This window comes from Carassius auratus, unplaced genomic scaffold (assembly GCF_003368295.1).
Source record: "Carassius auratus strain Wakin unplaced genomic scaffold, ASM336829v1 scaf_tig00000254, whole genome shotgun sequence".
NCBI classification, from domain to species: Eukaryota; Metazoa; Chordata; class Actinopteri; order Cypriniformes; family Cyprinidae; genus Carassius; species Carassius auratus.
The window spans coordinates 1862213-1875946 of NW_020523286.1; the positions used below are offsets into that span (position 1 = coordinate 1862213).

The 13734-nt window shown below is 37.8% G+C and overlaps 1 protein-coding gene across 2 annotated transcripts; it reads right to left on the minus strand.

Moving 5' to 3' along the window:
* Window positions 1-609: 609 nt before the first annotated feature.
* plekhm2 (pleckstrin homology domain containing, family M (with RUN domain) member 2) lies at window positions 610-13594 on the minus strand. Of its 2 annotated transcripts, XM_026241837.1 has the most exons (20): window positions 13463-13594; window positions 12512-12618; window positions 12306-12415; window positions 11821-11920; window positions 11612-11699; window positions 10932-11106; window positions 10433-10492; window positions 8913-9183; window positions 7914-8675; window positions 7742-7811; window positions 6252-6342; window positions 6098-6162; window positions 5935-6023; window positions 5716-5848; window positions 3936-4126; window positions 3788-3853; window positions 3523-3682; window positions 2888-3067; window positions 2656-2772; window positions 610-2206 (listed from the first exon to the last, which is right to left on the minus strand). In XM_026241837.1, exons 1-20 carry the CDS (start codon window positions 13520-13522, stop codon window positions 2069-2071), a joined length of 3033 nt encoding a protein of 1010 aa, XP_026097622.1. In that variant the 5' UTR covers window positions 13523-13594; the 3' UTR covers window positions 610-2068. The 2 variants fall into 2 exon arrangements, with proteins under 2 accessions (XP_026097622.1, XP_026097623.1); XM_026241838.1 differs by lacking the exon at window positions 10433-10492.
* Between the last annotated feature and the right edge of the window lie 140 nt (window positions 13595-13734).

Here is a 13734-nt window from a genome sequence, read left to right on the forward strand (position 1 = left end):
CCAAATTATACAGAATGATTTTTATATCAAAACATTTTTTATGTTTTCCCATTATCACTGGTTCTGCAGGTCTATCTAAATGTTTCTGCACATGCAATGAAAGTAGCACTACATATTTTAGGGTTTCCTTAGAAAGAGGTCGAGGAAAAAAAATCACTGTGAAACAAGCTGGAATTTGGATACCTTCATATTGTGAAATAAATAACCTATTTAGGTTGTTTAGTCTGTAGGACTTGATCAAATGTTTCTGCATGTGGAAAACAAACTATACAAGAAGCTACAAGAGGACTTTTAGTTCTTTAGCACTGATTTGTTCAGTTTTGGTCTGGTATAGGTTTGGATCAACATAAGGGTGAGTAAATGACAAAGTTTTATTTTGCAGTGAACTATCCCTTTAACATCCATTTAAAATGGTCTGTTTAAATGCCTTTTTTGGGATTGTTTGCATCATTTTAGAGTTTATTCTTATTTCTCTGAACTTATTGTTCTAGTTTACAATATTCAGTTTTAAAAAGATTCACAGTTAATGACCACAGGTTGTCACTACAAAATGCAGTGTCACTACAAATGCAAATATTAGGTATCGATTCATGCTTTTTCACCATTTAAAAAAAAAAGTCATTTTTATTTATATATTTGTTATCATGTCATGACATCATCCAAAGTGTACATGCAGCATTTAGTGTATCTGAGACATTAGAGTATTAGTAACTGACTACTGTAGGTCACTCCATTAAAAAAACAACAACAAAAAAACATAAAAGCAAGTTTCAATTGTTAATGAACAACTGTATTCCATCATTGTCCAGCAATGTATTGTTTAAAATCACTGTTGACTGAAACAAACTTCAACATACCTGAGATTCTGCTTCCATTTATCACAGTCGTTCACAGATCCACATTACTCAAGTCTGCTTTCTTTAAAACCACTCTACATTCTTAAAACACTGGAAATGGTATATTATACCATTGAGTGAGGAACTGGGAATGGATTTGATCTTTAAGCTAAAATACAGTTGATCAGTGTTTAAAAAAAAAAAAAAGAAAAGAAAAAAAAAAGCTGATAACACCTTTTGAAGAGTTTGACATGAAACTAATGCCTGATTGCCTTGCATTCACAAAAAAATAAAAAATTAAAAAAAAATCAAAGTCGAAACCATTTTGACTGCTTATGCATGATCGGAAATCATTTTAATGCTAAAAAAATGAAAAACCCTCAAACCTATCTTTAAAAAAAAAAAAAGTTAAAAATAAAGTTAAAAATGTGCAATTCTGAACCTTGTGCAATTCTGCTGTAATCAACTCCTTCATTTCTAAACTGTCATTTTAGTTGCAAAGGCCTTAATATATTCAACTAATGATAATTTAGAATTGCGTGACCCTATTACAGTATCTCAATCTCAATGATTCCAGTCTAATATAACAACAGCGATTACATGCTGGTACCGTACCATCACTGTTAGCAGTGCTGACTGATATTAGATGTGTAAATTAAGCCTGGTCCAATTCCCCTTTTTCTCTCTCTGTCTGTTTTGAATGTCTGTGCCAAGCTGCCATGCAAACCATTACTGTCAAATAGTTATCTTAAAGCAGCCAGCTAATACCAATGGTGTAAACATAACTAGAATTCTCTTTCGCAAGTGCTCACAAAGCAGTTTGTACCTCTTTATATAGTACAAGCATGTACAGTATCTGTCCACAGACTTTGTACAAGGAGGGAAGGTTTTGAGTTATTACTATGTATTTACACTCTATATATTCTGATCGCATGTAATGCAAGAGAACTCTTAGATCTCAGTCTTTTTGATTTCCTGCTGCAGACCTCCACTTGTAAAAGCCAAAGCCTTAATCATAACTCCTTAAATATTTCTGCAAGGCAAGTGTAACAAAGTCAGGCCTCATTACTGGTAGATAAAAATAATATGAGCCCATGTTATTCAATATCGCCTCTGGCCTGGAGAGCTCACAGAGTCTGCTTGTTCCCACTTAAACAGTAAGTTTGCTGGTGAGCTGACTTCTCCATGCTGTCTTGTTTAATCCTGGGCTCACTGTAGTGATGGACAGGTCATCAGCACCATGGCTCTCTCTCTGATCGACCTCGGTGTAGGCTGTCACTCCTCTGCCATGCACTCTTCATCAGCTCCAGCGCTTCCCTACATCTCTTCTGCACTGGCGGGTCTGACACCGGCTTACGAGGTAGGCTTACCTGGACACACATATGATGAAATTCATACTGTAGATCAATTGAATAAATAAATAAATATTGATAAGACCGTCTGTAAGGTGTTTCTTATGCTCACCAAGGTTGCAATTATTTGATCAAGAATACAGTAAAAACAGGAATGTTGCTAAATTAAAATTTTAAATACATTTTAAATCCTTTGACAGGATTAGCAGCCATTTAGCAGTAATGTATGTGCCACATGATCTTTGTGAAATCATTCTAATATGCTAATTTAATTAAAAAAAAATTTTTAGCACACTAAACTGACTTTTATTAGAAATCCACTATGGGAATAAAGTTCAACAAAAGTGTCTGCTCAAATAAACATTCGATTAGATTGGCACTTAAGTACAGAAACAAAGATTATGAGCTTCCTATGCTACATACTAAACTACAGATGTCATAAAAAAAAAAAAGAAGTGTTTTCTTGCCTGGTAAACAGCAGCCCAAGCTTGACTCAATTCTGCTAGTAGCCGATCCCGCTCCTCACATCCGCTAAAATACAAAACCCAGGGTGGAAGAAACTGAGCACGATCTTCCGCAAATTCCTGCAGACAGAACGGGTGATTAGTGTACTTGTTTAAAAGAGAGAAAAGAAACTTTAAACAGCAAAAATCTGTTTCCAGAGACATGTGATGCACAACGATCTGAATGAACTCTTACAATGACACAGTATTCTTTATCATCTTCCAGGCCAACAGCTGTGACATCGTTTAGATCAGCTGCTCCTAGAGAACGGAAAAAACTGGTCTGGCAATCCTGGTGACATGTGAGCAACTTCCTGTCTGTGAGTACAAGGCAACACGGAATACAGGGTGCAGGAGCTACTCCCTGTGGAATAATCTGAGAAACACAAACACACAATAGTGGTCAACATCTGGGAAACATTCTGGTTAATTCTGGACAGGCTGTACTAAGAAAACATCTACGACATCCACTATAGGCTGGAATACAATAGACATTATTACTCAGATTTCTTGGCCCTTTTTACAGTCTAGAAGAGTCAATGCTAGTTTCTGGAAGTCAGAGCTAGTATTTCAGCCATAAAATGCAAATGGCATGTCTGGAACTGATGAGGAACAACAACACATTGTCATGTGGTAACTCTTAAAGCATTTAAAATGCAAACTCCCACATTTTGCTCAAACACCACCAGCTCAGAAAAAAAAGAGAGTAGATTTGAATGGAAAGTTTGATGCATTTAATCACACTTCCTAAAAATTGCAGGGATCTGGTCTAAAAATGCTTTGTAAGAACTTGCAAAAAAAAATGCTAATGTGTGTAAAATTGCAGCTCACCCCTTTAGAAACAGATTGGCAGAGCAACTGCATCCAGTCGGCCATTTCCAGTTCATTTTCTGCACTGAGCTCTAATGGAGGACGTTCTGTCAGAATCACTTGAAAAGCATGAGGCTTCTCTGAGCTGTTTGACCGCCTACAGCCTCCACAGTGCCCTCCCCTAGAACATAAATGCAATCACATTCAAATATAGTAATTGTTTGGGCATCTTTCAAACTGAAAAGCACATTTACATTAAGTTTATAAAGGTGAAATCTAATCTTACCCCATGGTAACAGACATCAAAGGTGTAACATCGGTCCTCTCTGCATACTGATACAGGATGCCGTTGCTGCCAGGTGAACAGGTGATTTAGATTCAGGACATAAACAGCTAGCTGTTGAATAGCTTAAAGAACCAAACCCTTTTTTTACCTGAGAACCAAGTAACAGCTTTTCCACACTTCCTTCCCCAAATAAGTGCTCCCAGCGCGGTACAACAGTGCCCCCTCTTTAGCGCTACTGGATTCTCTGGAGCCGGACGGAGATGTTGGTGAAGCCACCACTGCATCCATTGGGTCCTCCCAGTGAACCAGAGAATACAGGCGGATGCTTAACTCTGATAACTACATGAATACATTTAGCACAAGGTCAGCAGGACAGATCTGCGTTAGACAACATTATAAAAATCAGACCCTTTCTTTCAGAACATGCTACACAACTCCTTGTTCAAGTTCTTGTTCTGTTTAGACTGGACTATTGCAATGCTCTCTTTTCAGGTCTTTCAGCCAGTTATAAACATCTACAACTAAATCCACAATGTGGCTGCAAGATTAATCTTTAACTAGCCGAAAAGAAATGCACGTCACACATCTGTTCATCAATTTGCATTGGCTACCATTATCTGCTTTACAATTCAAGGCATTGATGTTTGTCTGCAAACCCACCAGTGGATCTGCACCCCTTTTGTATGTAAATTCACTACTTCAGACTTATGTGTCCTCCAGACACTTGCGTTCTGTGAGTGAGGCACAAAACCACTTTCACTGACTTTCATCTTAACTGTTCCCTGCTGGTGGAAGGACTAGCCCAACTCAGAGCAGATGAGTCTTAGCCATCTTCAAGAAACAGCTAAAAACACATCTCTTCCATCTAGACTTGACCTTCTAACACTAGCACTCTTCCATTTCTATTTGATTTACTCGTTTTCTTTTTATTAAATTTTACCGCTGACACTTGCTTTTCTAATCCATCTACTTGCTTTCTTTTTCATTATTATGAAATGATTAACCCCTAAAACTCACTTTCTCTATTCTTTTTTATCTATTCTTTTGACTTGTTTGCTTTTTATTTAAAAAAATGCTGACATTCTTTAATTTTTTTCTATGCAATCAACTTGTTTTCTGTTTATTTATTTAAAAAACAAATTGACTATCTTGAGCTTTCTCTATTTTATCTACATGTTTTCTTTTTATTTATTAAAAAAAGCAACCTTGCTGCATGTACGATGTTAGACTAACCAAGCATCACAGCACTTGCATATTGCTCTTTTGTTTTGATTTGTAAGTCGTTTTGGACAAGTGTCTGCAAAATTACTAAATGTAATGTATATGTAAGTCCTAGCATGCGTATTTAATTTACTATTTGATGCACCAAGTACTTTCGAAATGTCTTGCTTTCAAAGACAGGTCGGTTGAACAGAAACAAAGACATTTTTTTTTAGACATTTGTCATAAAAATTTAAGTTTATCTTCAAATCTTTAGATAATCATTAATCAAAGGGTTAATATACTGCATAAGAATAATAATTCCATAAGCACTTTGCCTACTTTAAAATTCATATGCGTTCACAAAATTTGCTATAATTATGAAAAAGCTACTTGTTTTTCTTATTTTATTGTATAGTTACTGAGGGGGGAAATACATATATATTATATATTTACTATATAAAAAAATGTTTGTATATATATATATATGGAATCTTTAAAATATACTTCATATAAATTGTAATCTATTAATTTTAAGCCATTCTGCATCCCCCTTGGAAGACCCCCTGGTTGAGAGCCACTGGTCTAAACTGTATGATTGTTGTAAATGGTTTAATTGTAAATGCTTTTCAGAAAGAGTCAGCATGAAGAACCAAGATTATCAAAGTGAACCACTGTCTGCCAGACTCTCATTAATTATTTAGGGTGATAGATCTCCCCTTATTTACCTCACACTGAGTCTCTTGGCATACAAACTTAGAAAGAGCTAATTTCTCCATGGTGGCGTCAGTGAGAACAGAGGGGAAGGGAGGCTCCCTACAGCCATTTTCCAAGGCCGCCTTCAGGACATTCAGAAGCCAGCTGAGGAGAGAACATGAACAGATCCTCTTCAAAGACATTCATACAAATCAACCTCATGGGGATACACTTTAATTTAAAAAGCTTACACAGTCAGAGATGAGTCGGCTGTGTCCAAAAGGAACTGCCGTCTTCTGTTAGTGCACACCAGAGTGATAGTCTGCTGGTGAAGTCCAACCTAAGGCACAAACAAGGGCTCTAATCTTTGCAGCATGTCAAACTGATTGTTTAGGCTTCAGGTGATTTACTCACAGAGATGTAGTCCAGCTCATTATAAGATACCGCCTCCTCAACACTATAAGGCTTCTCCGCTGCCCCTGAAAATCAATGGGACACAACAAATGCAAACAAGCACATTTGCAGATGTATAAACAATGTCCTGCTCTTCCACTGAAGGTTTGCTGACCTTTTCGCAAGAGGTAAATGTAACAGTCCGTCAACAGCAGAAACAGAGGCTCCAAATCTCCTTCCATGTGGCCTGTGCTCATTCTCACCATCTGAAATGAAAATGCACAAATGCAAAACAATCAATAGGATAGCACCAGTTTGCAGCTTTACATTTCTCTAGAATATTTGTGTTATTCACATTGCACATTGAACAGCAATAACATCATGTTTAACTACAGGTAATTACAACTGCTTTGAAATACATGCACAGCATTGTACATGACATGTACACTACAACTGAAAGTTTTTGGGTCAGTAAAATTTTCTTTTGTTTTTCCAGATAGGATGCATTAAGATCATGGAAAGTGATAGCAAAGACATCAATAACATTACAAAATATTTCTCTTTAAAGGTGCTATAGAATGCAAAAATCACTTTTATATGGTGTTTGAACACAGTTGTGTGGCTGCAGTGTAAAAACAACCAGCCTATAATGGTAAAAGTCCACTAACTCAATGTTTTATAATGAAAAAAAAAATCATAAACAGTCTCTCCACACGAGCAGTTCCAGACTATGACGACATAGCCTGTGAAAGTCATGCCCATTTTTGATGATCTCTGCACTGTTGTTACACGGTGGTTAAATTTAATTTTCGAAGGAAATGTCCCGAAAAAATAAATGTTTATGCTACCATTTTATACCGGACATGACTACCTCACAAACGAGGGTTAGGTTAGTGCTGGAATTGTGCAAAGATTGCTTCTGAAAGTGGGATCAATACCAACGCTTTGTGCGCAAACGTCCAGACTCAAAAGTAAGCATCATGCATCATATTTTGTTTTTCCAATAGAGCTTCTTGAATCTCTGTGAGGCTATTGTTGCTAAAGCTTCCATTGTCTCTGCCTGTTAGCACTAAATTAGAATGATTGTGAATAGGAATGTGTTAGTTAAAAATAGCATTTGGAAGCAATGTGTGACGTCAGTAACATGGTCACCGTAACACACACGAGAGCATGAGCTCTTGAAGCAGCGCACATGTCTGAGAAGGGAACAGGGTTGCCACAACAAAACCCTCCCGCGGACAAGAAAATCAACTTATGGCAAAAGAGTTAAAGTAGCCATATTCTGCGGGAAAACCACAAACTTGGCAACATTGGAAAGGAGGCGGGGGCAGCAGCTCATTTTCATTTAAAGGAGACATACACATAAACAGAGCATTTTTGCTAAAAATTGAAATTTCAGGAAGCTATAAAAATTATCTGTGGGGTATTTTGAGATATAACTTTGCATACACCCCTGGGGACATGCGAGAACAATTTAAAATATTGTATTAATGCGTTCAATGGCACCTCTAAAAATGCAATCTCTATTAATTAAAGAATTCTGTTAAAAATAAACAAATAAAACATCTCCACAGTCTCCAAACTCTTGCACTAGTACACTGCAACATGGACACAACGTAAACAAAAAGTTTCATTCAGTGATGTTAAATCTTAAATCTGTTTCACCTTAAAGAGCTGTTCTTCATTCTCCCTGAAAACGTGAATCATGAGCAGCAGAAGGTGATTGTTATCCACCCTGTACAACAAACAAAAAACAAATACCTTAACCTCATAATAAATCACTTTGAATGTAATCAGAGAGAGATTCTAGCTCTATCGACACAATATACAATCTCACTTAAACTCTGCAGCATGGGAGCACTGTGCTGCATGGTCTTTATCCTCCTCCTGCTGCTTTTCTTCTTCTTTACTACATTCCTCCTCAGCTGACGTCTCTAAGGGGATGGAGGGATCCTGCCCTGTAGCTTGTTTCTCTGCTTCTCCCAAATCTTCATCGCCAACAGGAACATCCTGTGACTCGCCATTCCCTGCAGAGTCATTGTGCCCACCACACGAGGCAGCAGGGTCTGGACTCTGTGAGGTAAAGCAGTAGAAGTCCGCAGGTGGAAGGGGGGCCTGCAAGAAGCTACGACTTGGGTCTGGAGGTTTACCGCCCGAGTCCTCTCGAAAGGGCCGCTGATGGGGCGGTCCATCTTGACTAGTGCAAGTTCCATCCTCTCCCTCCTCACCTTCACTCCTCTGCCAGTGCTCTCCATCCAGAGGACCGTTCAGTCTGTCCATGAGATCACGCAGGGGTTCACCCACACTGTCCATAGAAGTGTCTGTCATTTCAGGAAGCCTCAGCCCTGACTCCGGGTCTTCATCTTCTCCTTCTGGCCTCCCATTGCTTGCAGACTCTGAGTCTGGACCATTTGACCTCTCCAGATGACCCCGACTGTCCAGATTACTGTTATTGACTACAATGTCTCTCTCAACTACAATCTGAAGGCATTCCTCAGTGTCAGCCGTGTCTGGAGAGATGACATTCTGTTCGCTGCTCACAGAGTCTGTCGACCCTCTTCCCCGTCGTTTCTTACCAGGCCTTCTGCGCCTTGCCATTCTGTAACACAAACCAAACAGAAAAATTAATTCATCCATCAAAAGTTAAAAACTATTTAGCATTATTTTTTAAATGCTGTTGTCTACAGCCTTTGGGAAGTTGACCTACAAACCAAAACAGAAGAATTGTAATGCACACACAAACAAAAAAGTTCTACATTTTATTTTAACTAATAATGTGTGATGATTGATATGCTACTCCAATCCTAAAGCATTAGATCTAATGCTGAAGACACACCTAATGACTTCCAGCTCAGTGTTGGTGATCTCAGCATCCGCTCCTGTTGTGGAAGCATGACGGCTAGCCATGTGCACTGGGGTGACGTCAGCTGAAGTGTTAGTGTCTGAGTCCTCATTGAAGGGATTGTGCCGAAACGTAGGGCTTCGTGACAGAGATGTGGTTCTGATGGTTCCTGCAGTGGCCCTCACTACAACACTATCACTGACAACAGTCTGAGGGTCTGATCCGGAGGAGCGGGGCCCGCTGACTGGATCGGTCAAGTCTCCCTCTGTCAGAAAATAAGAGCAAGAAGGGAAAACCCCTTAGACATGCAGGTATTAGGAGCGCATTGTAGAAGTATTAGACAGATACTGAATCATGACAAAAGCACAGCGACATTCAACAAACATAAGCGGTTTTGAAACACACACACTAAGCTTCCCAACAACTTCCATCTCATTATTTTATGCGTCTAAAATACTGGCAAATAATCGAAAAAACAGGGCAGTCTCAATTTCCCCTTTTTGCCTTCTAATTGCCTCTAAATATCTGAACATCAGTTTCCAAGTATTTAGTTTTGTAATGCATATCCAGAAATGAAATTTATATATATGAAATTATATATAAATGCATTTTAAAACCCTGTAGGACAACTTTTTGCCTAACATTTTTATGGAAAACATGACATTTTTAAGGACTCTTTGAAGAATAGAAACCTTCTGTAACAATATGTAAATCTTTGTCACTATTAATCAATTTAATACTTTCTTGCTGAATAAAACTGTTCATTTCTTTTAAACAAATCTTAGAGACATCAAATTTTTAAGGAGTAGTACATACATACATATATATATATATATATATATATATATATATATATATATATATATATATCCACACACGTGACAATAATGCTATTTTGAAGACAGAAGCATATGCAATGGTTCTGACTATTCCAGCTGTTTTTTTGGAAAGAAATTGAACAATTTTGCATAATAAATGCTTCATTAAGTACTGCATGTATCGTTTCTGAAGTTAATTCATTAAAATTTAAATTAATCTATAAAGTTATTACATGACTTTTGTCAGCCCTACAGAGAATACTTTTATATCATTCAAGCAAAAATAAGTCTATATTTTAAAGACTCTTTATTAGTCATCCTTTAATAAATATTAGGTGAGGAATATTTGCCACTGGATGTAAAGCTTTGAAAGCAACAAAAATGCAATCCAGCTGCCCCACCAGCGCAGGAAACACAACCAGACAACAAACAGCAAGTTCCAGCTGCATCAGGCACTGTGTATGTTTTAGTATCATCCCATGCAAACCCTGCATTAGCAGAGGGTTTGGTTCGGTTCAGTCTAATACAGACCATAGTCACCAGTAACTCATCACAAGCACACTGCCTTCTGTGCATGAAAAAACAAACATAGACTGAGTGAAATGGCCATGCGATGCAGGTTAGTAGGTTTGTACCAATGGATCGGTTGGGGTTACAAATGTTAAATTGGGGAGGGGGGAAATAACCATGTCCCACCTTCCCAGTCTGCACTTGGCAATGACTGCAACACAGGGAAGATGTCACCAAAATCATAATCTAAAAAAAGGAGAAATAAGATCATCAATAGGCAGGAAAGAATGATGAAGTGAATGAAAGAAGAACAGAAACTGAAAGAGATATAAAGTGAATGTGAAACTTGGCATATGTGGAACTAATAGATAATAACAACTAAAAGAGCCATTGTGACATAATGAGCAGTGAGATGCGTCACTGAATGAAATGAAAGCATTGATGTATGATCATGAATTCTGAACACTTAGTGTCATTATCTTTTAGATAAACAAAGAATCTTTAACAAAGAATACAGCCATCTTGCTACAGAATAATCAATGATATCAAGTTAAATATGCCAATTTGAAAAAGAAAGTAGAAAAGTGAAATATATAAACATGTGAAAATAACAACCAGAAGCTGGAATAGTAATAGACAGAGAAATGGAGGAATAAAAACGGTGAACTAAAACCAAGCAGCTCACCTTCACTGGATGGGGCGATAGCGCTGTCGTCCCACTCAAGGTTAGTGGAGGTGAGGGATGTGAAAGAGTGCAGAGACAGGCTATCAGAGCTTGGCAACCTCTCCTCAAAATCCAACAGATTGTGGGGTTTGTAGTATTCTGGCATGTAAGGAGCAACATCCAGATATGGGACATCCTGTCACAAATGAAAAAATAAAGGATTAGACAATGGAAATATTAAAGTCCTCAGTTAAGGAAGATATCGAATAGTATAAAATGTAGTAATGGAAGAGCAGTATTTTTATATTTTAAATGACTATTTGATATAAATAACTTTACTAAGTCTATATTGCTCTCAATACTCCATCTATAACCATTAAATAGTTTTGCTAGATACTTTATAATTATTATACAGACATAATTATTAATGCCTTACATTGAGAGACAACATGGGATATTCATACCTATGTGTTAAGAATTTTTAAATCACATAGCAGGGCTATTTAAATCAACTCCTGAGGGCAATATTGACTAAAACAACTTTTTGACCAGTCAGAGCACCTTAATAACACACTTTCTCATCTTTGAAACAGCTTGTTAAAAGAAATCAGTAGTTTGGCACTAAGATATGTCCTGTATGAGAGACACATCAGGTCTAAGAAACACAATTCTAGACAGGAGAAATCAATGAAGAGTCTTACCAATTCCAGGTCGAAGCGAATGAACTCCAGGCCAGAGACAAGCGTAAGAAACAGTGTGAGATGGTCATGACTGCAAACCAGCGCATTTCTGTAAAGGAGGGAACCGTTTTCACACATCACATAAATCAGATGACTGCTGTAAGGAAGCTACTTTCTGTGGTCAGAAACCACAGAAGAACAACAATATCTATTATTTCGAAGTCACTCACTTGTAATAGTATTTCTGGAGCAGTCCTTGATTCTCCTGAAAGAGTCGGAGGTAGCTTTCTAAAGAACTTTCACTGAGTGCTAAGTAGAGCCAGGCACGACCTGTGGAACAACATTAGGTGAAAAAGTCCACACAGTGCCACAATATTCAGCATCTGAATATATCTTCATATAAATCTCATATATCTTCATCTAATACTTCATATTTCAAAAGTTTGAGGTCAGTAAGATGTTTCTTATCATCAATGCTAAAAACAGTTGTGCTGCTTAATATTTTTGCTGAATCTGTGATAACCTTTTCAAGATTATTTGATAAATGGAAAGTTAAAAAAATACAGCACTTATTTGAAATTTAAATTTTTGTAACGTTATAAATATATTTACTTGAATATCTTACTGTCTCTAAAACTTCTGAATGGTAATGCACTTTTCAACAATTATAAAGCACATCAACAAGTCATCATAGATGGCAAAGGTTTGATCTTACTTCTGCCAAGATTGGTAGCTATGTGCTGAAGCTCATCAATCTGTCGGACGGCCTCTCGTCGTGTGAAGTGTAATACGAGTACCCAGTAACCCGATGAGATATCCTGCAGCCTTCAAGATGTAGAGAAAAGAGAAGATTGTTAACCCTACAAATGTCTACTTAAAAAGAGTTTCAGTTTTGAAAGGCTCTGGTGCAGTCTGTCTAACCCATAAAGCAGAGCATGATCCAGGTGTTCACACAGCCGCTGAAGAACCCGGTCGTGATTCCTGATGGCTGGTGTCTCATCCTCACAGGCAGCAAAATAACTCTGCAACTGCGGATTAATGAAAAATGTGAGAAAGCAACCACTTGGACGTGAATGAAAAATGTATGTCCTATCTGATAAATTTCTGACGTGCACACAGCCATGACATTCCAAGCAATCCTTTTCATTCTACTCCAGCAACCTCTGATGAGAAATTAATTTTCAGAGTTATGTGGTTCACTGATGAAAGCAGAGCTTTTTGGTAAGTCCATCTCAAAACCATGAGAACATACTAATGCCAAGCACCTGATTAGCTCAAATCTGAAACAAGGGTGTGCAAGCTGCTAATATTCAGAATAACGCTCAGAAAAAGAAAAAAGAAAGAAAGAACAAGCTTTCTGATGTTGCAAAACAGCAAAGATTCAGTCACTGCAGAACAAAAAGACCATACAAAGACAGATGTCCTGGGATGGCCCCATAAAATAAGAAGTAAGCTCTGTTTCCCCTATTTATAGGATCTCGTTTAATAACAAGACTTGTTTACAGGGGCATCATGTCGCTGTTTGATGTGTTCATGATGCTGTAAACGGTGTTTACTTGACTCACGCCTAAAATGAGTTTTCTTTTGCATGGTATTTTACTAATAAACAGGTATCAACTACGCTATGAGTACCAAATATAACCTATAATAACTCACTATAGTATTATCACTTTGTATTTATTCAATCTTGACTTATAAGGAAACACTGGATGTTATTTCTTAAGATGTCAAGGCGTTTGTCTTCAAAACAGCAGGAGGGGGGAGGCCCAACTATTTTGATAGCGTAAACCGCAAAAACCTCAAACTATCCGTGAAATTATAAACTAGAGAAGGTTGCTACACACCCTCGCTGCATGTATAGAGGTTTCTTACCTTCTTGACGGAGAGAGAGATGTTTTCGAGGATCCGGTCTTTGACTTTGAGTTGATCCATGTCTGGCCGTGCTCTCTCAGCGGATGTCAGCTGACGCGCGCTCCCGACTCGCGTTTGTGTTCACAGGCCACGAGCTGTTTAGTGATGACGTCAATTTGTAGGACAGCCCTGTATTCGCCATGGGTTTCCGCAATAAGCTCTGTGGTTAACATTTTCTCAAAGAAATTTTCAAGTTTAGTTTAAAAACATGAATTATAAACTGTCATAGTTCA

Coding starts and splice junctions, on each gene's coding strand:
- plekhm2 (XM_026241837.1), bottom strand. CDS start 13,522: ATGGATCAACTCAAAGTCAAAGACCGGATCCTCGAAAACATCTCTCTC. Junction 4,127..5,715: donor GCCAAGAGACTCAGTGTGAG/GTAAATAAGGGG, acceptor GTATTCATGTAG/TTATCAGAGTTAAGCATCCG. Junction 3,068..3,522: donor GCCAATCTGTTTCTAAAGGG/GTGAGCTGCAAT, acceptor TGTGTTTCTCAG/ATTATTCCACAGGGAGTAGC.